This window comes from Electrophorus electricus, chromosome 6 (assembly GCF_041902795.1).
Source record: "Electrophorus electricus isolate QZ-2024a chromosome 6, ASM4190279v1, whole genome shotgun sequence".
In the NCBI taxonomy this organism is placed as follows: Eukaryota; Metazoa; Chordata; class Actinopteri; order Gymnotiformes; family Gymnotidae; genus Electrophorus; species Electrophorus electricus.
In genome coordinates this window covers 35,339,827-35,365,825 of record NC_137502.1, presented here as the reverse complement: position 1 = coordinate 35,365,825, position 25,999 = coordinate 35,339,827, and the positions used below count along the sequence as shown (strand labels likewise).

Genomic DNA, 25,999 nt, shown 5'->3' with positions numbered 1-25,999 from the left:
GCGAGCCTCATAGTCTTTCTTCTGTGCACCTTTTAAGTTCAGTCCCTTTTAACTAGTCTCCCTTACATACGTGCAAAAAAAGCGGCGTTTTGGAAGCTTTTGCACTGTAAAATATGGCCAAGTGCCCATTTAAAGTACGATGTCTGATGTATCTAACTATGGTCACTACTGCTAGGTCTACTAAACTTCTAGCCAGCTAACTAACCTAGCTAGCTAATAAGTGTATGAATAAATAAATTCTTGAGAATACATGTAAATCCCAAAAATAAACAAACTTGAGCACTAGTCCATCAGCTGATTAAGATCTGTAGTGAACTGGTCTGGTCTGACCTTGTTCGTGAGTGACTGGGTGAAGAAATTGGCGGAGCTCATCATCATACTAAAAAACGGCGTTTTGTAGCACTTAAATCGGTGCCTTTTATAGCATATATAAACGCAGTAAAATGCAGCGTTTTAGTATTTTTTGTGTCTTATTTTACGGCATAGTGAAAAATAACACCGTTTTTTGCGGTGTAAAAGCATCCAAAACGCCACTTTTCGTTTGAGTGGAATTTTGATCCCTTTGGCTTTCTATAGTATCCAGCGACTAAACTCGCGCGATCGTCAATCCCTGTCTCTTTAAGGCTCCCGCAATCCCTGAAGCTCGACGGTGCAGGACCAACGAGTTCACGGCTTCACTGGCACGCCATATCGCTCTCTCACACTGGGCCCGAATCCGAATTCGAATCTCCCAAACGAAATCTGTCCAAAAACACATAGTCTGCATAGTGCAGAACAAACTCACTTCGGTAAATTTACATACACAGCCATTATACGTAGATCTTTTCACACTTGCTTAGCACAAGAATAAAAGTAATAAACTCAAAAGCAGTCGGTGTGTGTGTGTTTATTTATTACCGACAAAAATACCCCAATATACTATAGGTAATTGGCTTATTATCTGTATTTCTCTATCGTAACCACATCCAAATAAATCAACTGCGTCACAGGCTAGTCAAATTTGTAGAATTCCAACAAGGAAACTTACCGAGGCTAAACACGGCAGTGGCTTTATACCACTTAAACAAGGTGATAACATGATAACTTTGGGATAAGAGCTCTAAGCACTCTTCTGACCCTTTTATGCTATAAAACAACTCTTTAGTACACTCTGAAAAGAAAACTAGAAAAAATGACAACGTGGTGGAAAACATTCGCTCACTGAACAGTGGGGGCATGAATCACTAAATTTAACCCTTCCCTCACGTGAGAAATTTGGGTGGGTTACATCCTCCCCTCCTAAGTCAGCACGCATCCTCACATGTAAGAATCTCATTTTAAATTGTCTCAGAGGACATATTTGGCCGCAGCTCATAGTCAAGCGCGTGGAAGAATGCCTTGCCAAGGCCACCACGTGTAGACTGCATAACCAGGATCAAAGGATTTCCTAAGGATTGGTAAGCCTGTCTGTCTGGTGCCATTCTCAATCGTGTGGACCTCCAAGGTTCCAAACCTTCTCCTAATAACTGATAGGCTATAGGTTCACGTTCATTTTCCACTTTGTGGCTAAGCTCATCAATATCCATAGGTTCTGCCTTGTCTTGTATGTCTTGACTAACTGCATTGATGGGGGTCTGACACTGGTTGCATCACTGACTGACTGTTGAACCAGACTATCCAGTTGATCATCTTGCATAGGTGATACTCAAGAATGATGTTGTTCCTAAGTCTTCCTAAGTTCACAACTGTTTACTCAATACACACTAAATAGAAATAAAGATGCAGACTCTTTTATTAATTGAAGAGAATTGCTGGTCCTGTCTTTATTCTAAGCTCAATGTTACAAATGTGGCATTGTCCAGAGAATGTCTAACAGTCTCAGATGGGCACACCTTTATACATTTTCTTCAAGGACCCTTACATAACCACTTTTATTTTTTCATAATACTTCTCCAGGTTCCACTTTTGTGTCCAAACCAAATATTATTCAATGTATGCAAATTGATATTCAATATTACACCAACCGGTTCTTGGTACCATTATGTTCAACCTGAATTACTTCTTCCGGGGATGTTCATATTATTTCTTCTGTTGCTAGGGTGGGATATCTTGTCCTTGAACCCAGGCTCTCCCCTCGACTGAGGCCCCTCGAGACCTGTCAAAGAGGCCTCCTGAGGATTTATGATGAAGCCCACAGCTTCCTGTATGAAACCAGTTTATGCTGGACCATCCAAACCTTTCTGCTTACGATATCATTTTATTACCTCAAACTGGTATCTGTATGGAGGATGTTTGTCTGCTCTGAATTGGCAAAGCCTAAAACAAGCAGAAGTATAACGTTTCTAGTAGGAACCAGGCAAGAGGCAGAACACAAATGCAGAAGGCGGTTTAATGAGTGAGGGTAGCAAAAACACGGAAGGCTAATAAACAGCGATATGGGGAAAACACTGAGGAAAAGAAATAAATGAACTAGGCAAAAGAAAGAGTAAGGGTGATGACAGAGATAGCAAGAGCTACTGAACACAACCAAACAAACTAAACATACCACAAAAACCGACAACATAGGAAACCAAACACAGGGCTTAAATAACCAGCACAATTAGGCACTAAATAGACTCAGGTGAACATAGGAACAGGGAGAACCAAAATGACTGGAATGAAGGAACAGACGACGGGCAGAAAAAACAAAACCAAGGACTGGCACAAGGAAATAAAGGAAAACAGTCACGACAGGGAAACCATGGAAACAGGGATGCCAGGAGGGTGGTCATTCACGACAAGAAGTCAGCTTTTCAATCATAGTTTGAAATGCACTCTCACATTCAACAGTCCACCTCTCATTTAAAAGGTTGCTTTCAAATGAAAAAAAACCTGTACTTTAGGGTTTTTGGGTTTGGGGAATTCATTGGGGGAAGGTTTGGAGATCTTCAAACAGTCCTTCACAATCCTCCTATAATACCCCGTGAATCCTAGGAAATACTTCAGCTCTTTAAGATTGTTTGGTCTTAGTGATCTTGCCAGGGTCAATTTTAACTTCAATTTCGGACACAAATTGATGCTTTATATTTTGACTACTTACACAGGCTCTTTAGAGAACATCAAGTTGTTCCTATGAGTGCTGGGGTTTCCAAGTTTGCCTTACAATTTGGCACAATTAGAGCTAGAGTGGCTATTTCTTCAGCTCTGCCAGTAACAGACTCATGGAAGTAGATAGAAAGTTCAACGTAACCAAGGTATGGCACGACCTGACCTTCTGCACCTTGTATCTGGGGTAGATTATTCAACAGTAGGAATGGCGGTGATTTTAGGTGAGTGCCATGAAAAGACTGGCAAATTGTGGTCACCTGGGAGCCTGAATCAAGGAGGCATTCACACGGAGTTCCCTTAATAATAATGGAGGCCATGCACCTTGATCCAATGAGCCCACTAATGGCGACATCTCTAGTAGATTTTGTCTCTGTGTGTGCATTACATCCAGCTCTCAGTGGTTCTTGGGATGGGGTGGGACTCTTATTTGACATCTGGGTCTCAATATGTCCCTCTACTGACACCCGGTCCAACTTAAATGCTGGCCATGTCTCATTTTCCATTCCTCTTGTCTGACTCTTGGTTCTCTGTATTTCTTGTCCACCAAAGCATTCTTTTGAGAATTCTCACACTGTCTTGCTATATGGCCATCATCACTGCACTTAAAACAGAAGCTTTAGTCTGCGGCTGATGTTTGATTGCTGTCTGTCATATTGCCCGATTCCTTAGCACACTACAATACACAGCAGGCTGTTTGTCACCCAAACCAGGACTCAAATAATCAAGAATGTCATGTCAGATCATCATCACCCGAATATCGACTTCACCTGTGTGTCATTTATAAACATGTATATAAGCTTGTCTGAAAGTTCATCACATTGCAAAGTATTGCCTCCTGTGTTGTCGGAGTATAATTTAGCTGATTCTATTACTGTGTATTGTACCTTGGATTTACTGTTTCTCATTTCTGATTTTTACCTGTCCCTTTTGGATTCTTCTGCCTACATTTTTGGATTGTCTTTCACGTTTTGATATGGACTGTTTTCCCACTATTTGAGATACTCCCAACCTTGCCCATTTTGTTTTGACCCTTTTCCTCCACATGGAGCTAGAATAAAAGCCCACAAGCATCTGATTTTTGCCTGGCCCATTACAGAATACTTCACCTCCAATGCAGACGGCGGATTTGGATTCCTTGAAGGAAGCTTTGACCAACCAGGGTCAGCTAATCAACCAACACCAACAGGTGCTTGAGGGTTTCACAAGGTCAGTGGATACAGTCGCCAAACGACAAGTGGACCAACAAACACAAATGTAGGAACTACGACAATGTCTCAGAGAACTCACCTCCCAGCTGCAAATGATAACTACTCCTTCTCAGTTCATTCCCACGATGGCACCTAGTACCACTGCAATCAGTATTCAACCGACCTTCCCCATGAGTAAACCACAAAAATATGATGGCTCCCCAGTAAAGTGTCATGGTTACCTGTTACAATGTTCATTATACTTCAATAGCCTTCCACCCTGTTCCAATCAAGCTAAGATTTAATTAATTACTTCTCATCTATCTGACAAAGCTCTAGATTGGGCGACTGCCATCTGGGATAACGTACAAACATCGTCTTATGACGATTTTATCGCTCAATTCAAGGCAGTGTCTGGTCACCCACATGAGGGAAGAGCCTGCGAGGAGATACTAACCAGGTTGCGCAAAGGCAATCGCTCTGTGGCCGACTATGACAAGAGTTCTGTACTGTCAATGCAGCTAGTGGATGGAATGAGGTAGCGTTGATCAACACTTTGCAGAACGGTCTCATTTCAGACGTCTTGCATGAACTAGCCTGCCGAGATAAGTTAGATTTGAATCAGCTTAAAGCTCTATCTATCTGTCTGGATCACTTTATTCAAGAACAAAAACCGCGCAGAGCTAGTAGTTCTTGCCCCACCTGTCCCTCTCCCAGTTATACACCAGAGCTTAGACGAGAGCATACAGTGGAACCTATGCAATGTGATTCTTCACACTTAACCGAAGAGGAGAGGTGGTGCCGATTCCAGGAGGGTCTCTGTCTTTACTGTCTTTGCCCCCAAGAAAGATGATGGCTAAGTTGTTTTTGTTAACTGTCTATGTTGGGCCTCATACACCATCCTCTATGTTTACAGCCTTAGTTGATTCAGGAGCCGAGGGTAACTTCATACATCCCCATCTTGTATGGGAATTGGATATTCCAATAGAACCATTAAACAAGACTCTTCGCCTGGCTGCTCTGGATGGATCACCAGTAGGAGCTGGTTCCATATCACTCCGCATATACACCCATAAAACTCATCACAAGTGCACTCCATTCAGAACTCATTTCACTTCTTGTCATAAAAGCCTCATCATTTCCAGTAATTTTAGGTCTACCTTGGTTAAAACAACATAACCCAGGCATATCATGGCCCCTGAAAGGAAATTACTCAGTGGTCATTTCAGAGGAATTATTTGACATTACCTGTTGTTCAGTTATGTTCCACCACTGCTGATGACCAAGCCTTTTTTCTCCATCTGGAATAACAAGATTTATGGTCTTTAGTAAGAGGAAAGCTACCCTGTTACTTCCCCATTGTCCTTATGACTGTTTCATTGAGCTCCTGTAGGTAGCCATATTCCCTAAGGCTTGTATTTATCCTCTCTCCCAAGAAGAAGAGAGGAACATGGAAGAATATATAGATGAAGGACTGAGCCAAGGCGTCGAGCTTCTTCTTTGTGAAGAAGAAAGATGGAGGTCTTCACTCCTGTATTGATTACTGAAATCTCAATCAAATATCCAAGAAATAGGCATACCCACTACGTCTTATTCCTGTCACTCTAGAACAATTACGAGAAGCCAAGATCTTCACTAAATTAGCCCTCTGTAGCACTTATAATTTGATAAGGATCAAATTGTTGATTCTTAAGGATCAAGTTTTTCCTAGATCTTCCTAAATTCAAGACTGTTTATTCAATACACACTAAATAGAAATAAAGATGCAGACTCTGGAATTAATTGAAGAGAATAGCTGGTCCTGTCTTTATTCTGAGCTCAATGTTACAAATGAGGCATTGTCTGGGGAATGTCTAACAGTCTCAGGTGGGCACACCTTTAATACATTTTCTTCATAACCATTTTTAGTTTTTCATAAAAACTTGGCCAGGTTCCGCTATTGTTCTCCACACCATAGATTATTCAATGTATGCAAATTTATATTCAATACTTACACCAACCAGTTCTTGGTACCATTAGGTTCATCCTGAACTACTTCTATTTTTTTTTAAAAGATGACCATATATCACCGGTTGCCCGTATTGGTTCTTCCAGTGATGTCCATATTATTTCTTCCAGTGCTTGGCCGGGATGTCCCATCCTTGAACCAAGGCTGGCAAGAGGACATGGGTTGAGACAGAAGGAGCAGTATTTCTGGAGGCTTTGTTCTGTTTTGGTCATTTAGGGCAGCTTTATCAATAACTGCTTGAACTGAAGGGGGCCATTCTACGTTCTTTGTGGTTTTGTGCAGGAGCAAAGTGGTGTCAGGCTATTGCCTGAATCATCACTTTCTGGGTCAGACTCTGAACCATCATGTTCATCAGGATGGTCTGTGGTCAGTGAGAACAGAAATAAAATAAATAAAAGTTGCTACTCAGGTAGTCCTTCTTCTACATACGTATTTAGTTCAGTTCCTTTTAACTGCAGTCTCCGTTACGTGTGTGTGTATCCAGCAAATAAACTTGTGATCGTTGATCCCTGTCTCTTTAAGGCTCCCGTCGTCCCTGAAGCTAGATGGTGCAGGACCAACGAGTTCACGGCTTCACTGGCTTGCCATATCACTCTCTCACACTGGAACTGAATCTGAATTTGAGTCTCCCAAACTAAATCTGTCCAAAAACACCTAGTCTGCATAGTGCAGAAAGAATTGTTACATCTCACCCTTAAAGCACAAAAAAGAACAACCATCAGCACAATTAGCATTAACATTCTCAGCAAGGTAATAGCATGACAAGGATTTCCATATAAAAAACATGGCTCCATGAGCATGTTGGCCAACACATAAGCTACACTGAACAAACTCACTTGGGTAAATTTACATGCGCAGCCATTATACGTAGATCTTTTCACACTTCTCCCCACCAATTTTACATTTCTGGGTTTGAAGGTCACATGTGAAACAGAAAAGTCGCCTTTGTGGAAAACTTTCACTAAATTTAACCCTTCCCTTGCATGAGAAATTTAGCATGTAGAAATTTAGAAAGTTAGGTGGGTTACATACAGCATTTTTACTGTTATTGGTTAAAGAATACCTGAGTATACTACAGCATTTTTGCTGTGTCCTTGTGGCATGCACTGCTATCTTTAATGTCAAACTGTTAATATCAAAACATTATACTGTTTCCTTTTCTTTGTATTATTTGGACAAAAATATTGAGAGGGGAGGAGAAACAGTGGCGTGTGTGGGAAGACAATGAACATGTAGCTTTTCTGACCCCATTCCCAAATAGTCCTGGCCTTACGGTTGTGGTGCCTCGGAAGCCACTATCAAGTGACATTTTTCGTCTAGACAGGAATGACTACACAGCCCTAATCTTGGCCACTTGGAAGGTGGCTCAACTTCTGCAAAAAGGAATGGGTGCTCGAGGAGTGGCTCTCATATTTGAAGGGTTTGAAATCAACTATTCCCATGCTAAGTTGATTCCACTTGTTTCAAAGCCTGATGAATTGCCTCTTGCAGTGCCTTCTCAGTTCTGTCCAACCTATCCTGGATATGTAACTTCTGCCAATGGTCCTCCAGCAAGTGAAGAGACTCTCAAAGAGATCCACACCAAGATCATATTGACCACTCCTCCTTGGGAACACCCCTAAAGCCACTCCACATTAGCCATCAAAAGCCATTGGTACTGCAATCGCTTTCAGATCCAAAACACTTTTTTTCCCCACAGCACAGTTGATTACTTCAACAACAAATGCAAGTATGCATATGCTCTGATACCAATCACAACTGACTCAGTTTCCTCAACAATGGGACTGGGGTCAGATTCAGAGCCTGTGTACATCAATATGTTTGGTCAGGACATATACTTGGCTGACTCTATGCAGTTTGTGCGGGAATACTTCTTGCGATTCCAGGAAGGACTACCAGGGACATATTACATGTCTCCCAGTTTCCGTGGAGAGGATCGCGATACTACCCATCTAAACCAATTCTATCATGTTGAGTGCGATCTTTTAAAAAAAGCAAATTACCTATCAGATCACTGCACAGTTGTTTTCTTTTTGATATAATTATTAGGACTGTTTCCTAAATGCTACTTTGTGTGAGCATTCAATATAGACCTATACCTGAGATCTTGTATTCTTAACATCACATAATTAAAGGAGCAATAAGTCATTTTTACCACTAAAAAGTAGGAAACAATATTTATGAAAGTGATCAATATTTTTTTTTCCAGCATATAACTGAGAAACCAGTTCAATAGGGAGCACCTTACCGTAGGTCTTGGGAAGAAAATACATGGCACTACTAGAGTCCAAACATGGGGGGCGCAGGACGACTACTGACAGCTATGCTCATTACTCCGATAAACCAAACGTCATGGCAGGTCAAATTCGAGCTCTCGTTAACGCGAAGTGGTTAGCCGACGCAGTGAAAAATAACAGAGTAGGGACGAGTTTACGGATTCTGGACGCGTCTTGGTACCTGCCTAAAGTACAGCGCAATGCAACGGAAGAGTTTAAACGATGCCATATTCCTGGAGCCTCATTTTTCGACATCGACAAGTGTTGCGATAAAACCTCACCGTATGAACACATGATGCCAAAAGAGAGCGAGTTTGCGGACTATGTCGGAAATTTAGGAATTGCGAATAACACTCACGTCGTTATTTACGATGGCACCGACTTTGGCTCATTCTCCGCGCCTCGAGTGTGGTGGATGTTTAGGTTTTTTGGCCATAATTCAGTGTCAGTACTAAACGGTGGACTTAAAAATTGGCTACGGGAAAGTCATCCAGTCACAGATCAGTATTTCAAACCAGAGTGTAGCATCTTCAAAACTTCCATAAACGCCTCTTGTGTGAAAACCTATGAAGACGTTCTGGAAAACATAACAAGCAAAAGGTTTCAGCTCGTCGACGCCAGAGTTGAGGGGCGATTTCGTGGTATTGAACCCGAACCACGGGAAGGTAACAAATTAGTTACGGAAGTGGATAGTTACATGTCTAATAACTTGAATTATGTAGCTTCTACGTTTCTTTAAAATTGATTAGGCGCTTTCATTTAAGGAAAAATTATAGCCGGGTTAGATTTTGCATCCAGTGAAGCTGATTCATGAAACTTAGATGTGTGAACTTTTATTTGTGTTTCCATGTGGGATCATTGTCCTGGAGTATCCTTGGATTACACACGTTGACGTTTTTGTGCATGGACTGTCCTAATTCAATTCATTTAACCCCAAAAAGGTGATTTAAGGCTGATGGTCTTAAATTGAAATTAAGGGTGTTGGACACAAGGAAAACTCAAAATTGTGCAGTGTACAGGAACTCCAGGACTCTTAGGGGACAGTGCAACACAGACTTGCTAACTGCAAGAAGAACTGCATTAGTACAGAATCTTACTTACTGATCATATGTGTGCACATCTGAGAATAATTCATGAATAAAAGTGCAAAATATTTTTGTGTTTCCTAAAAAGAAAAGACTGATTCTCTTCCTCAGACACAGAACCTGGCCATGTGCCCGGCGCCATCAACATGCCATTTCCCTCCTTTATGGACTCGTCTGGACTGGAACGGCCTGTCGAGGATCTGACAGAGCTGTTCAAGCAGGCGGGGGTCGACCTTCAGAAGCCCTTCTGGGTCTCCTGTGGCTCGGGTGTAACTGCTTGCCACATCGCCTTGGCTGCATATCTGTGTGGGAATGCAGATGTGTGCCTTTATGACGGGTCATGGACCGAGTGGTTTGCTAAAGCTGCACCTGAACATGTCATCTCTGAGGGTAAAGGCAAACAGCTGTGAGAGGGCTCTTTTAATTGCAGGGTTTAGGAACTGGCCCTGAAAGCTCTGCAAAGAATAAAAACAGATGTCCTTGAGATTGTGCTTTTGTTTTATTGTCTGCACATTAATATCTAGTTTTCTAGGAATCACTTTCCACTTTGTTACTTCAGAGATTTAGAATTTAAGCCCATAATTCATAAAGGCTGAAAAGGAACAATCAGAATAGATAAAACATTAATTCCTGTTTTGCTTTTGTTAGCCATTTATAATAAAACAATGAAGGACCAGTATAAGTGAATGAATAGTTGTGTCTCACTGGGGCTCAGTAGTCTATAATCAGGACATGGGTCTTTATTAAAGGATGAAAAATAACATTACTGATGTAGCCTGTGCACTGAAATTAGGTAATGTGACAGATTACTACATGACAGTTCTGTCTGGCTAGCACACACCGGTCTAGTTAGCACTTACTGTGTGTGTATATATGTTTATGTAAGTGCTAGCTAGACCTGCTTGGTGCTTATAGGATTTATGGCCCTTTGTCAAGGGATGGATCTAATTATACATTGTGTAGGATTAGATTTAAATGTTTTACTGAGTGTCCTTTTGAATATTTTATGCATTGATTTGTTAAAGTATACCTGAGTATACTACAGCATTTTTATTGTTATTGGTTCAAGTATGAGTATACTACATCATTTTTGCTGTGTCCTTGTGTCAAACTGTTAATATCAAAATTATACTATGTCCTTTGCTTTGTATTATTTGTACAAAAATAAAATAAGAGCCATTGTCCAGGATGGTTATTTACGTATTCCACGTGAACATGTAGCGTTGTTTATTTGCAATATAGCAAAAACCTATGAGATTGCCACACTTTTAATGGCAGAATAACAAAGACGGTATTAGTCGTCCACTGCTATGCCAGAAGGTCCTGAACACGGAAGCTGGTCCGTCTTGTGCCTGATTAGCTTTTCTCTCGACAGAGTTGTTTACGTTTTCTCAAATCCTTCAACCTACAGGGAGTTGAAAGTTGTTCATTTGACCAAACGGGACTCGCAAATCAAGGACTATAAACACACGTGCTTCATTTTTCGGAAACTGACGTGCTAGAATTTTCACTGTTTTATAACTGAAAAAGGTGAACATGTCAGACACGATAGCTAGCTAGCTATCTAGCTACATTAGCTTTTTAGCTAGCTGAAACAGCTATCCAGCTGTTAGACATTCGTACAGATGTTCTTGTGTATATACGGTAATTGCAGTTTGTTTTTTGTTTGCTGTTGATTTGTTGAATCAGACGAGCTGTTCGTATTTCCCACAACTGGGTGGTGGAAACCATTTTACAGTTCAGCTGCTGTTGAGAGGTAAACTGAGCTAGTGTCTGTAAGCCATCGCATTACTTGCGTAGGCAGCAACCTGCCGCCTGTTTAACCAGGAGCTTGTTGGAATATTGTATTCAAGTACTCACAAAGTACTAATTAAGTATGTAAAATACATTTAATTTTAATGGTTGTCGTAGGTATCCAGTGTAAATATAAACAGTTCACCTTTGATGATGTATGCAATTCTTTGTTTGCCCACAGGGAGGCGCCAATGAATTATGTCTGGCATTGCTTTTAGTAGGCTGTCGCAAGAGCGCAAAGCATGGAGGAAAGATCACCCCTTTGTGAGGACCCCATCTCACACCCTAACACACGCACACAATTGGTAGTAGTGACTATGACCAAATGTCATTAGATGATATTTTAGAGGTGATAATACATCATTGTAATGACTGCATCATCTTTGAAAGTAATTAAGTGTATGTCTCTCTCTAGGGCTTTGTTGCTGTACCAACCAAGAACCCAGATGGCACCATGAATCTTATGAACTGGGAGTGTGCCATCCCAGGGAAGAAGGGGGTGAGCAAAAATTCTGCAGTAAACCTTTCCACATTGTGCTAAAGGCAATGGAATCACAATCAAAAAGTTGTGGTTATTGAATGATAAGCAAGTGTTTCCCTGAATTTGTAGCGCAACACGAACCATGTGCAGATAAATTATCGTGTCATAATAGTGTCATAATAGTGTCAGAACAGTGTAATAATAAATCGTGTGTGAGTGTGTTTTGTTGCTGGTGCTGCATTTCTGTGTTTGTTATAGACCCTTTGGGAAGGGGGCTTGTACAAACTGAGAATGCTCTTCAAAGATGATTACCCATCATCCCCTCCTAAATGTGAGTAATTAAGGATGATTACCCATCATCCCCTCCTAAATGTGTATATAAACCTTCAGTCCACACAGCTTTCATGATGTGTGAAGATCAGTAGGAGGCCAAAGAAAATTTCACACTGCCTAGCTTGTGGTCTCTCTTGGAAAGTGGGCACTGGCATCTTGGACAGTTCATACTAAGGTTGAAAATTCCCCGGTTGAATTGCACAGGTAAGTTCGAGCCTCCGATTTTCCACCCGAACGTGTACCCATCCGGCACAGTGTGCCTGTCCATCCTGGAGGAGGAGAAAGACTGGAGACCAGCCATCACCATCAAACAGGCAAGAGATGGAACGCACACGCACACCACCAAACAGGCAACATGGAACACACACATACCACCAAACAGGCAACATGGAACACTCATATGCACACCATCAAACATGCAACATGGAACACACACTATCATGCACACACACTCATATGCACTCACTATCAACCAGGCAACCAGGCAACATGGAACACACACACCCACCACCAAACAGGCAAAAAAAGAAAACATACTCTTGCTGTCTGGGTTCTGCCTCATCTGTCCCACATGCACTGAGAACACACATGACTTACACACCTGCACAGAATGTAGGCACTTTCATAACCAAACCAGCAATCTTACTGGACCCCCCCAATCTTACTGGACCCCCACTCTTTTCCAACTCTTTCTAACTAAACACTTTCTTTCCTTCTCATAGATCTCAAGGGTAAGAAAGACTCTCAAATATAAAACAGTTAAACAGTCTGAACCATAAAAACACACACATGTATAGTCGCATGTGCTGACACGGGCATGAGCTGCAGGGGAGAGTCATGTATGTGTATGTTTGCTTCACCAGATCTTGCTGGGTATCCAGGAGCTGCTGAACGAACCCAACATCCAGGATCCGGCACAGGCGGAGGCTTACACCATCTACTGGTGAGGCGGCGCTCCACCCCTTACAGCTCCACCCCCACAGCTCCACCCCCAACAGCTCCCCCACTTCTGGCTTTTGTACTGCCAGTGTTTAGTGGTTCTTCTGTTTGTATTACATACGTGTGTAGCCCTCACTGTCTGTTCAGGGTCTTTTAGATTTTATAGCAGAAATTTGATTTGCGTCCATCAGTGATCCATCAGTATCATGGATTTCACACCTCAGTACATTTTATTTTTCCAAACTACTGGTGACAGAAAAGTTTCAGTTGTCCCTTTACTCAGTATTCACATTTTACAAAACAAATATAACACTTTTCATCTTTATAAAACAAAGATAAAAAATGTAATCTTAATTATAGAAAAATGTTTGATTCACATAACGAGTTTATCTTTTTCTAACACCCTGTGCGTCTCTCTGTCTCACAGCCAGAACAGGATGGACTATGAGAAGCGAGTGAGGGCTCAAGCCAGAAGATTTGCTCCCACATAGAGCCTTGCATCCACAAATTACAGCCAGGATTCGGAAGCCAGTCTGCTCAAAGAACTGGATCAGGAACATGACTCATAATCCAGTGGTTCAAATACGTTCCAGAACTCTCGTCTTATTGTCCACAAGTGAAGGTTCTAGAACCTTCTAAATCGATAATCTGGTTGTAGAATCTGAGTTGTATGTTGATATATTCAGTCTAGCTCAAAGACAAGTCTGAATCTGGACAAAATGCCTCTGCTAGGAGATACAAGGGTGTCATGTCCTTGATTGATTGAAGTTGTAGGGTGTGTGGGTGTGGGTGTGGGTGTGTGGTTTGAGGGAGGGGCATCTGGTCTGGGACCAGTGCTTTTTTGTCTGTAAATATATAAATATGAACATTTGTTTACTTAAAAACAATTTCTTGACATCAATATAAATTGTGTTTGACCACAGTAATTGTACTAAATGTATACATCTTAAAACCAGTTAAAATACAACGGGATAAAAAGCATTGAAGGTTTTCTGGCTCGTCTTATCAGCTACAAGCAGCTGTGATAAAATAAGATGGTGAAATATCATTACACACAGAGATGTTAAAGGGTGTTTTGATACCAGCTGTTTTGTATTTTTATAATCTGCTTTGTTGAAGAAATAGATTAATTCAGTACATACAAGTTTCCAACAGGGCACCGAAAACAGCATCACACACTCTACAAAATATACAATCGGTTAAACAAAACATACCTTACCAATTAACAGAGGCCAGGGAAAATTCTTTCTACACAGCAGTCTTTAACCATTTTAATAAATACAAAATTTGTTTAAAACAGTTTTTGCAGTTATTAGGGATCATTCAGTTATCTTACAATGGGTTTTTGAAAATTTCAAATTTACCATACAAACAATTTAAAAATATTCATTCATGTTCTCAGCCAACATCTCGTTAAAAGCTACATACATAATGGTTTTCCTATTTGTCAACTTTAAGTCCAATACCACCCATTTCCCTTCAAATTTCAACAGTTTTCATTTCATCCTCTATACAGTTTGACATTATTTAGTTATAACACAACAGCTCCATACTGGTATTCTCACAGATATAAACCAAATAGTGTCTTTTCTGATATATTTTTCAGTTGTACATTTTTAACACAAAACCCAATGTTAAACCTTTCTAACTAAATAATTATCATTAAAATATGTATATTTTGTTTAGTATATTTCTAAATATATAAAGTTATATTGGGGGAGCTGAATCAGGCAATATTAAGTTGTTTTTAAACATAAAATCGCCATACAGTAATTTAAAACAAGGTGTGTGCTCACTTACATTGCCTCTAATTTTCCATTTATTTCTCTAACTCAATTTGCTTTTCTATGGATAGCCTGTGCTACATTTTAACATTAACAGAAGGCAGTTTTTAACTTCCCATTGGTTTGGTTTGGTTTGGACTGTTTTGCTAGATCTGCCATAAGCTTCATATTTGACCGCTGAACCGTGATGAAGAACAGTTAGACGTAAGTCCGGTTCTCTCCTATTATGACGTAATGTGTAATCGCGCTCTTACTGGTCCATTCCACAGTCAATCTTGTATTCACTGAACGCCCCGCGCACAGGTAAGGTTTCACTACTGCAAACACCTGTGGGATCTGGCCACTGTGGTAAGCAATTTCATGCTTTTTTTCTTTAGTTACTTTGTATATTTATCGGTACTCCGATAGTTTTACTGGCACAGAAGAAAAGTCGCGTTATATGCTCAGGAATAGGGTGATGGCTGGTTGGTGGACCTGTGCATTTAGGTTTATTTAACGTGTACATTTTAATTACGAACTGCTGTATTTTATCGACAGATAGCCACAGAAATATAATTTTACAAACTTTACATTTAAATGTTCTCTGTAAAACCTAATTTATATGTTTTAAAGGCATGGATACAAAATTCTCAGAGCTTGAATAAATCTAATATTGGATAGGCTAAGATACATGTAAACTTGATTTCCTATTGGCTGCATACAATCAGCTCTTCTAGAGTCACTGCTCTTCCGCTTTCTAGCTTAAGGATATTAATGATGATCTGCATTTAAAAGTAATTTATTTATCTTGGACTTATGACTTCTGCGTAACTGAAGGCAGAGGTGCAAAAGTTAAGGTTAATTAAACATATATTTATTTCAAAGCCTTGGGAAGTTGGGGTGCGGAGGTCACCCCCTAGCGGATGGTAGAGGACCTGTACGTCCTCAACTAATAAAATCCCACAGCACGTCACACTTAAAACGTTCCCACGGTTATGTGTGATTTCACTAATCAGATCTTCCTGCTGGTATGAGATTGAATCAAAACAAAACTTTTAAAACTTAATCACTCCACTGCTGAACACCTCTCCACCTCTGCAGGTTAAAATGTCATACTAGAGATCCGTTAAAGAACTGTTTGAGGTTCTGTGATCGCTCATGTATCTTAAGGGGCACTCTGAGTGTGTATCATCTGCAGTGTTGGGTAAAGGATCACTATGTGTATCTGCAAGGTTGGGTAAAGGATCACTGCGAGTGTGTATCTGCAGTGTTGGGTAAAGGATCACTGCGAGTGTGTATCTGCAGGGGAAAGAGGAAGAGAACCAAAATGGTCAGCAGTAACTGGACTTCAGCCACTGGCCAGTCAGAGCCCAGGATACAAAAGGAAGTTTGGCTAACTTTTAAAATGAGCCCTCAGATAACCTCAGATAAATTAAGAGTGGTGGGAAAATGTAAAACCAGACTCTATATGGTGGACCCTTTTGGGGTGGTTTATTACTGTACACAACCTGTATTAGGACTAATAATTACAGTAACTTGCATAAATGTTTGTATGTAAATGTCAGAATCTAATGTTCTTGTGAAACCTTACATATGCCCCCCCTTCAATATCTTTCCAAAAAATAAACCAACATTCAGAAACCAGCTGGGAAAAAGTAAGTCCACCGTATAATTCAGTGGGAGAAATGTTTTCCCACTCTTCTTTGCAACATTTATTTAGTAGTTTGATGTTTGAGGGCAATAATTTATGCACGTTTTGGGAAAAATGACTATATATTGGAATATTATGCATGTTTTTTTTCTCTGGTTATTTGTATAGATGTTTTCTTATTGAAGAAATTAAAAATGCACACCATACCTGTGCGTTATAAGGTGCAGAGGATGGAGGCTCCTCTGGTTCCTACACTTTGTGCTCCTCATTACTGTGATTCCAGTTGTGTGTTTTCTGATAAGCACAGCAGCTACCACATGCTGGGTCACTGTCTGCGTGCCAACATCTTCCCCGGTGAAGTGCTCACACACGCGCACACACACCCCTACCTTCCTCGGTGAGGTACTAGCTTTCTCACACACACACACACACACACACACACACACACACACACACACACACACACACACACACACACACACACACACACATCTATCTATCTCTCTCCTTCACTCTCTCTCTCTATCCCTCTTTCTGTATCTCTCTCTTTTACTCACACACACTTTCACCAAAATACATGTGAGAACCAAGTGTTAGCTCCTCATTGTGTCATCCTGGCTGCTCCTCATTGTGTCATTAGTATGTGTATAAATGCCTATCGTTTACGTGTCTGTGTGGTCGGTGTTTGAACCCAATAGCCTGTGTGCTACATCGTGAGTGTTATATGTCCAAATAAAAAGTGTGTTCTTGTTTATGCGACCGTCCCTGTATCCTGCTTAACCTCTTCATGCCTTGTTAATTTAGAATCAGTAGAACACACACAAGGGAACTTTCAGTTCTTTTTCGTTGATTCTTATTCAATTAATCAAGTTGAACTGAGAGACTAAATATCTTTAAAATTGTAACACAAGTTCAGTCAGTTTGATGTACTTGTCACGTCTGTTCCACCCAAAATGCCTGCCACTGCACTTCTGTACTCCAATTCCCAGAATCCCTGTAGTGTGGTCATCTCTTGTTAAAGATTCGTATGTCAATCCTCTGTTGATGACTCGGCCACAGTGCTGGCATGGCCGCAGAACTGATGACATGGGTGAGTGATTGACACTTATGCCAGCAAATCGAGCTAAAGGACTCAGTTTGATTTGGTAAATTGAGAGAATGTGCATGGCTAAAAAACTTGCAAACTCCTTTACTCAAAGGCAATGTCCTTCATTGCAGTGAGATGGTCTGAAAAAAACATCACCAACCAGAAGCTGCAAAAGGCACTGAAGGAAATGGAGAAGGGGGCGTGGCTAAATGAGACAGTCTCCATCCAGCATGTGTTTGGACAGACGTGTTTGCTGTCTCCTGCCTTATCGACTCATTCACTTCCTATACACTTCAGTAAAGCTATCGTGGGCAGTGATGTACTTAGACAATTAAATTGTACAGAATGCATTCTTTTGCATTTATTTTATGTAAACAAATTTTTTTTATTGTTTAATGTTATTAAAATCAAAGACAAAATGACAACACAAATGTTGCTTTATAGGGATAAGAAGTGTATTCTCTTAACTATGTAATATCCCTGAATAACACACACACACACACACACACACACACACACACACACACACACACACACACACACACACACACACACACTTGTTGTACACATCACTGAATAAAGAGATACTTTTACTGTGCACATCACTGAATGAACATGTGCTGTACACATCACTGAATGAACACACACATACATTTACTGTAGACATCCTGTGATTGCTAGTCATGAGAATTATTTAAATGTTACTTTATTACTTAACAAGATTAACATTAACTGTTAACAGAATACATGACATACTTTTCATCTTTTGTTTAGAGCCTTGGAGTTAAAATGGATCCTATGGTTTAGTTAAATCTCATATTTCTTAAATTTTCCAAATATCATCTTTGTCATCTGGTGGTGGTTGAATTGGTAACCTCCTGATTACAAGTCAAGTACCACAACCACTGAGCGACCACTGCCCCTTACAGTGTGTAAGTATCGGACAAACTAATCAGATGTGCGTTAAAAACAAGTAAAGAAAAGCTTCGTCAGTCTGGCCTCATCAGTCGAGACTGTTCAGCGACACATTAGATGCGCATCTCTAACTGCGTTTAAACCAAAAACTGAAAGTGTTGTCGCGAGCGCACGCACCCTCCCACCCAACCCCGCCCTACAATCGCTTAAATAAAAGGACTTAAAATGATAAAAGGACGTCAGAAGTGCTTCGCTCATGTAAACATGTGTATCTGGCGACTTATAAGAAGACCGTTCACCCGAGCAAGTGCGGTGAGATTAAATTAGCTCACTTTGCGAAATTAATTCATGTTGAAATTATTTGTTGTTGCATGCTATGTGCGAGTCGTCGCGTGGGTATCAGTGAGCTCCACCATGTGCTGTGTAAAATCTTGTCTAATATAAATTGGTATTTTTGAACCGTGTGTGTGTGTGTGTGTGTGTGTGTGTGTGCACTCACGACTGAGTGCCTGGCAGATGATAATGCATCTTTTTTGGTTTGTGAGGAGCCTGCATCTGCCGAATAAAAGCAGTCTAATGAAATAAAGCCAAAGCTCCCTCTGCTTTAATAATAAACGTAATGTTTCTTTTTATATCAGCATAATGTGAGCCACATCTCCTCATCTGGGTAAGCAGGATACTTAAGAACCCACTCAACTTTACACAGAAGTAATATTCAAAGAGGAAATGTGATCTATTAATATATTTTGGTATGACTGCTTCTCCATAGGATTTTGCTGAAGAAGTCAGTCAAGGCTGTTATCATTCCTCTGAAGGATGGCATCTGCTCTCTCACCAGAGTCTACGAGTTCCTCATAGATGCAGATGTAGATCCCATTAGTGGACAGTGCTCCAACTACAGGTCCATCAGACAGCAGATAGTGCAGACCCAGCAGAGTCTGGAGGAGTCAGAACAGGCAGCCAATACAGGACTGAAGGGTCTGGATGAACACCTTGAGAGACTTACAATACTTGAGGGAAAACTTGAAGTGGAGATGAGAAATACAGAAAGCACCTTAGGTAACTTGGAAATAGAGCAGAATACTAATGTAAAGTTACTGAATGACTCTAAACATGCTTTGGATCAGTCTAGACACAATCTGGATTTAGCTGAAGAAACTCTCCGTATTCAGGAAAAGAGGAGACGTGATGCTGAGATAGTAACAGGAGTGGGCGCAGGACTGTTAATAATTCCAGTTGTTGGATGGATTGCTGGTGAGAAATTACAGTTATTATTAAGTAAACTACATAGCATGTAGTTAAGATTTTTTTTAGAAGCTTACACTTTACATGTGACCATAAGGTCAAATATTTAATTCACCCTCTGTCTGTGCAGGGGCTGTCATGGTGACTGTTGGTGCAGTAGAAATATCTCAAGCTTCAGATGGTATCAGAGTGGCTAAAGAAGAGTTAAACAAGTCTGAGTCTGAAGTGAAAATATACAAAAGTAAAGTTTCTGACTACCAGTCCAAGATTTCCAGGTTGAAGCGCAACATCAGACAGAAACATGATGAGGTGGAGCACATTCATAAAGAAATCCAGCAGGTGAAGGCACAGACAGAAGGTGTGGCTGAGTTCCAAAGGAAAGTGAGAAGAGCTGTCCACCTCCTGAGTGATCTGAGTGGGAAGACCAGAGTGGCTGAGTGTCACACTCGCAGATTCATCCTCCAGAAACCAGTGATGAAGGTGATGGATGAAGTGATGAAGGCAGCAGGACAAATCACCGGGAATGAGCTCCTGTGTACTGAAGGCATTCCACAACTCATCAATACCATGAGAGAGACTCACCAAAGACTGTCAGCATTATGTACCTCAAACAGCAGTTGTGAATACCCATTTCTGGTGCATTAAATTCTTAAGATGATACTTCTTTTATTTCTTTATTTCTTCCTTGCCTTGGCTATTTGTTCAAATGTTCATATTTCTTGGTTTTAGGGTACTGTTCAGTTTTCTTGATGAAGAATAATATGATGCCAAAATTTTCATTCTGCAATTATTGAAATGTTTTATGCACTTTCTTTAACACACTGTTTAAAAATCAAATATATAACAATTTCACAATAAAATATCCATCACTCTAAATAACTAGCGATCTAGACACCATTAATTTGTATCATTTGTAACTTGATGCCAATTTTGAACAAACAGCAGCTTTTTCCAAGACGCACACAAAAGCAACCTTATACAGAATAGCTTCATCCTTCTTTCACACTTCTAACTAATATTTTAATATTTTCTTGCTTACTTTATAAACGTGTTTTATTAGTTGTTGGCTAGTGGCAGCAACCTCTTTTATCTTGGTGTGTTACTATAATTGATATACCTTCTGCACTTTTTTTAAATTTTGTGCATTTTACAGTTAATAAACCTTTATCAAAAAGAAAACTTAATGTGTCATTTTCTGATTAAACAGCCAAGTGAATTTGCCAACACCATGTCTACTAGCTCCCAATGCAAGCTGAAGCAGCTCACGGCTTCAATGATTTTGAAAGCTTTTCCAAAGTGCACGTTTGGCTGCACTGCACATGTGTATGTAACGGTATGCTCCCCTTCCCCCTTATCATGTGGTACGGCCTGCCACATGCATGTGGTGCGTCACTGTTGACTGTTTTTGTCAGGACTGCCCCTTGTCTGTTGCTACGCCCCCTTGATAGCACACACCTGAATCTTGTTATACGGTTCACCTGTCTATGTATTTAAACCCGTGTGTGTGTGTGTGTGTGTGTGTGTGTGTGTGTGTGTGTGTGTGTGTGTGTGTGTGTGTGTGTGTGTGTGTGTGTGTGTGTGTGTGTGTGTGTGTGTGTGTGTGTGTGTGTGTGTGTGTGTGTGTGTGTGTGTGTGTGAGAGAGAGAGATATATGCTGGAGGAGCTAGACAGAGAGAAGAACACACCAGGAAGGAACAGACAACATGTCTGGTCAAGTCTTCAGAGCCTGTGCAGACCAGATTATTTTTGTGTTCACAGATGTATCTGACCTCTCCCTGATAATTCCCATATGCTTTAAGATGACCATCATCGTTCTTGTCCCACAGAAATCCCAGCCTGCCTACCAAAATGACTATCGACCAGTAGCTCTGAGCTCAAGGGTAATGAAGTGCTATGAAAGGTTGGGCATAGACCTCATCATCTCATCTCCTCATTATGAGACACCCTGGACCCAGTGCAGTGGGCTTGATCTCTGTCAAAGATGGGAAAGCCTACCTGAAGGAAAGTAAACTCCTGGGGAACTGGTGCCAGGAGAATAACCTCCTCCTGAACATCAGCAAAATCTAGGAGCTGATAGTAGTAGACTTAAGCGTGAAGCAGGAGAGAATCTTCCACTCTGTGAACTGAACCCCAGTGGAAAGAGTGGAAAGTTTCAGGTACCTTGGCATTCACATCTTAAAGGACCTGTTGTGGTACTGTCACATTAACCCATTAAGATATATGACCAGTTGAAGAATTGAAGAGTGAAACGGGATTTTTTAAACTTTATTTTGATTTTATAAATGTATATATGTTTTATTTCCTCATGCTTCCTTGTTTTGGTTTAATTCTGTTTCACCCCCTTGTTAGTATTTATGCCTGTTATTGTATTCGCCTGTAGGCAACAGAGGTATGCACTTCTGCTTTCTGGGGATGAAAAACAGAATGTGTCAGAGCGTGTCTTTTGAATGAAACTTATTACAACTTAGGTGCAGCAAGGTATGTGCCTCCTGCTTTAACTTTGTGGTTAGACTGGATGTCCTCACTTCTGTATAACATTTGGACTTCAAAATAAGAGATATTTTTCTACCCCCTGCTCTAGGCTGTAATCTCAGTAATTATAGGATGTAAGAGAAACCCTCCATTTTGTGAAGACAGTTGGTGTGGCAGGTTATAGTATACAGTGAGTTCACATGTATAATGTGGGGCCAGACCATTTATTGCTTTCGGGAATTTTTGACTATTCTTCCAGAAGCACATTAGTGAGGTCAGAGACTGATGTTGGATGAAAAGGCCTGCCTCGCAAACTCTGCTCTAATTCATCCCAACAGTGTTCTATCAGGTTGAGGTCAGGACTCTGTGCAGGCTAGTCAAGTTCTTCCACACCAAACTTGCATCCCCAAACTGTTCCCACAAAGTTGGGAACATGAAATTGTCCAAACACTCTTGACATGCTGAAGTATTAACAATTTCTTTCACTGGAACTAAGGGCCTGAGCCCAGCTCCTGAACAACAACCCCACACCATAATCCCCCCTCCACCAAACTTTACACTTGGCATTGTGCAGTCAGGCAAGTACTCTTCTCCTGGCAATCACCAAACCTAGACTTGTCCATCGGATTGCCAGACGGAGAAGCGTGATTCGTCACTCCAGAGAACACATCTCCACTGCACTAGAGTCCAGTGGCGGCACGCTTTACACCACTGCATCTGACGCTTTGCATTGTGCTTGGTTGTGTAAGGCTTGCATGCAGCTGCTCAGCCTTGGAAACCCATTCCATGAAGCTCTCTACACACTGTTCTTGAGCTACTCTGAAGGCCACATGAAGTTTGGAGGTCTGTAGCGATTAACTCTGTATAAAGTTGCCGACCTCTGCACACTATGCACCTCAGCACCTATGTTGTTCCATATCGCTTCCACTATGTTATAATACCACTGACAGTTGACTGGAATATTTAGTAGTGAGAAAATTTCACGACTGGACTTGTTGACAGGTGGCATCCTATCATGGTACCACACTGGAATTCACAGAGCTCCTGAGAATGACCCATTCTTTCACAAATGTTTGTAGAAACAGTCTGCATGCCTTGGTGCTTGGCTTTATACATCTGTGGCCATGGAAGTGATCGGAACACCTGAATTCAATTTGGATGGGTGAGTGAATACTTTTGGCAATATAGTGTATCTCAGCTGAGGTGTGTTGGACCACAGAAAACTCAGAGATGCAGTGCATGGGACTCCAGGTCCAGGAATCAGACCTCAACTTGACCTAAGATTAAAATGATGATTTACATAGTTTAATTTAAGGGCAGTAATCATTAATGTAACATTAGTGCTGGCTGCTTTCTAGCATCAAGTGAAGTGAAGGTGTTCCAAGGAAAACAGTGAGCTCAGAAGATATTATAGATTATAATTTTCAGCAAGCAGGGCAGACACTGAATGTTTGTAAGACAACATTCATGTCAGTGTGTCAGAAGATAAACAGTCATTTACAGGAATGTGAGAGTGTATAAGCATTATATTGTTTACATTTACATTTACAGCATCTGGCAGATGCTCTTATCCTTTACCCATAGAATGTATCCTAGCCAGTACAGTAGGTTAGACCTTAAGATACCATTGAACTAGAATGCTGTTGAAATACAGGGATCAGTGCTGATCCCTATCAGCAAAGCAGCTAAGCTTTATAACTGACAACAATAAATGCAACAAACAATACCCTTCAACTAGAGTTTCAGTTAGTCAACATAGGAGCAGGATCAGTGGTCCTTTAAATATTCCAGTCTGCATTTGAAGACTGCAAGGGACTCTGCTGTACGGACAGCCAGCGGAAGTTCGTCCACCATGTGGGAGCCAGGACAGAGAATATTCTTGATGCTTGTCTTCCATGAGTCTTGAAGCATGGTATTTCAAGATGAGCTGTAAATGAGGTTCGGATCGTGCTTTGACCATTGAAATCATATATGGAGGGGCTGGTCCATTTTTGGCTTTTTAAGCAAGCATTAAGCTTTTAAATCTGATGTGGGTAGCTACTGGAAGCAAATCAATGGAGCGTAGCAACGGAGTGGCACTTGTGAACTTTGGAGGATTGTAGACCAGTCATGCTACTGCATTCTGAACAAGTTGTAGAGGTCTGATAGCTCCTACAGGAAGACCAGCAAGTAGCGAGTTGTAGTAGTCGATCTTTGAGATTACAAGAGACTGTACAAGTACCTGGGTAGCTTCCTGCAAGAGAAAGGGCCAAATACTTTGTATGTTACAAAGAAGAAATCTGTAAGGTCAGGTCAGATTTGAAACATGAGTTGAGAACGACAACTAGTTGTCAAAAGTTATGCCCACGCTACGGGCAGCTTCAGATAGTTCATATTGTTACCGTATTGCCCTGATAGTTGCTTGACATGAAAAATTCCTGATATGTCCAAGGCAAATTGGTGTGTAAATCGCACATATGGTATGAGTAAGAATATTTATAACAGACATCTTAAATTACATCATATTATTTATTCAAAAGGAGGTGGAAAGGTAGATTATAAGTTTGACAAGGGATGGTTGTCCCCATGGTTCTTTTTACTGGGGGATTAGCATCCCCTCACATCCCTCCTCAAATCAGACCCTGAATATAGTTCTGGTTCTCAAAATATGACTAAAGACATGCTCACCCATTATGTTTTACTGCCCCCCTGACCAAAGCAGTCTAGAACTGCAGCTGCCCAGGATGATGATGACATATGAAGTCAAGCCAAGTTTGGTTTATTGTCAAATGGGAGTAGGGTGTATAGTGACGTTAATCTCCAGTCCAATTTGGAATTCGACTGTGTGGGGGATCCATTAATGGAGGTAGAGGGAGAATCCTTATGGAGGACCTCCTCCGATATGGACACCGTGTCAGCAGACTCCAAGAGCAATGATCCACCGATGCCCAAGGTTCCACCCAAGGCTCCGGCCAGGGCGTCCTGTTCTAGAGCCAGTAAGCTGCCCTGTGTGACTCTCAGAGAGGCATTGTCAATGTCTCATAAGGACACTCCCTTACCTAAGGAACACAGCCCCAGAACTTGTGCACCCATGCCTAAGCCTCACAGAGGCAAAAAGGAAGTGACACCAGTGCCCACCCCAGAGATAGGTAAAGTACCTGGTGAGCTTCCTGAAACATGTGCGCCAAACCCAGAACAGCCGCTGCGTCCCAAGCCGGCGAAGGACGATCTCCCCCAGGCTGGTCAGACTCCAACCCGGCCGACGACTATGGGACTGGCTGGGGCCCCTGCCACCTTCCCTGGACTTTTTCACTATCTGTCTTGTAATTTTGTGCATTTACCTGCCCCTGTCACTGTCACCCTTAATGTACCGATCACTTTGTCCCCCTTTGTGTCTGTGCCTGTTCCTGTTAGTGTGTACGTCCCTGTGTCTGTCATTGTTTTAGTCCCTGTCCTCCTCCCCTCTGTTCTGCTCGCACTAGCCCATATTGGGTCACTCGTTCCTCCTGCCTCGCCATGTGGCGTTGGTCTCGGGGCCGAAGCCCAATAAGTTGGCATGCCAGGAGTTGCGCTATTGGGGAGGGGATGTCCCAGATGCCTCCTTGTGTGTGTGTGTGTGTTCGTTTGTAGGGCTACGCCCTCCCCAGGTCTCACACCTGTTTCTCATTCTCTGTTGTTACTGTGTGTGTATTTAAGGTCTTGTCTAAATGTGTGTTTG

The 25,999-nt window shown here is 41.3% G+C and overlaps 3 protein-coding genes across 3 annotated transcripts; all 3 read left to right on the top strand.

Moving 5' to 3' along the window:
• Positions 1-8,580: 8,580 nt before the first annotated feature.
• LOC118241234 (3-mercaptopyruvate sulfurtransferase-like) lies at positions 8,581-10,830 on the top strand. Its single transcript, XM_035525498.2, has 2 exons — positions 8,581-9,202; positions 9,734-10,830. Exons 1-2 carry the CDS (start codon positions 8,614-8,616, stop codon positions 10,030-10,032), a joined length of 888 nt encoding a protein of 295 aa, XP_035381391.1. The 5' UTR covers positions 8,581-8,613; the 3' UTR covers positions 10,033-10,830.
• A 125-nt stretch (positions 10,831-10,955) lies between these two features.
• On the top strand, positions 10,956-14,150 carry LOC113583736 (SUMO-conjugating enzyme UBC9-like). The gene is made up of 8 exons (XM_027020216.3): positions 10,956-11,152; positions 11,312-11,378; positions 11,598-11,680; positions 11,832-11,915; positions 12,156-12,228; positions 12,435-12,544; positions 13,094-13,173; positions 13,597-14,150. Exons 3-8 carry the CDS (start codon positions 11,615-11,617, stop codon positions 13,658-13,660), a joined length of 477 nt encoding a protein of 158 aa, XP_026876017.1. The 5' UTR covers positions 10,956-11,152; positions 11,312-11,378; positions 11,598-11,614; the 3' UTR covers positions 13,661-14,150.
• A 4,646-nt stretch (positions 14,151-18,796) lies between these two features.
• LOC118241263 (uncharacterized) lies at positions 18,797-20,986 on the top strand. Its single transcript, XM_081716670.1, has 4 exons — positions 18,797-18,897; positions 19,224-19,252; positions 19,355-19,839; positions 19,961-20,986. Exons 1-4 carry the CDS (start codon positions 18,811-18,813, stop codon positions 20,473-20,475), a joined length of 1,116 nt encoding a protein of 371 aa, XP_081572796.1. The 5' UTR covers positions 18,797-18,810; the 3' UTR covers positions 20,476-20,986.
• Positions 20,987-25,999: the final 5,013 nt, after the last annotated feature.

Excerpts from the sequence above, each read along its gene's own strand:
- LOC118241234 (XM_035525498.2), top strand. The coding sequence starts at position 8,614 with ATGGCAGGTCAAATTCGAGCTCTCGTTAACGCGAAGTGGTTAGCCGAC. Across the intron at positions 9,203-9,733 it reads TGAACCCGAACCACGGGAAG|ACACAGAACCTGGCCATGTG; the intron begins GTAACAAATTAG and ends TCTCTTCCTCAG.
- LOC113583736 (XM_027020216.3), top strand. The coding sequence starts at position 11,615 with ATGTCTGGCATTGCTTTTAGTAGGCTGTCGCAAGAGCGCAAAGCATGG. Across the intron at positions 12,229-12,434 it reads CCCATCATCCCCTCCTAAAT|GTAAGTTCGAGCCTCCGATT; the intron begins GTGAGTAATTAA and ends TGAATTGCACAG. Across the intron at positions 13,174-13,596 it reads GAGGCTTACACCATCTACTG|CCAGAACAGGATGGACTATG; the intron begins GTGAGGCGGCGC and ends TCTGTCTCACAG.
- LOC118241263 (XM_081716670.1), top strand. The coding sequence starts at position 18,811 with ATGATAAAAGGACGTCAGAAGTGCTTCGCTCATGTAAACATGTGTATC. Across the intron at positions 18,898-19,223 it reads CGTTCACCCGAGCAAGTGCG|CATAATGTGAGCCACATCTC; the intron begins GTGAGATTAAAT and ends TTTTTATATCAG. Across the intron at positions 19,253-19,354 it reads AGCCACATCTCCTCATCTGG|GATTTTGCTGAAGAAGTCAG; the intron begins GTAAGCAGGATA and ends GCTTCTCCATAG.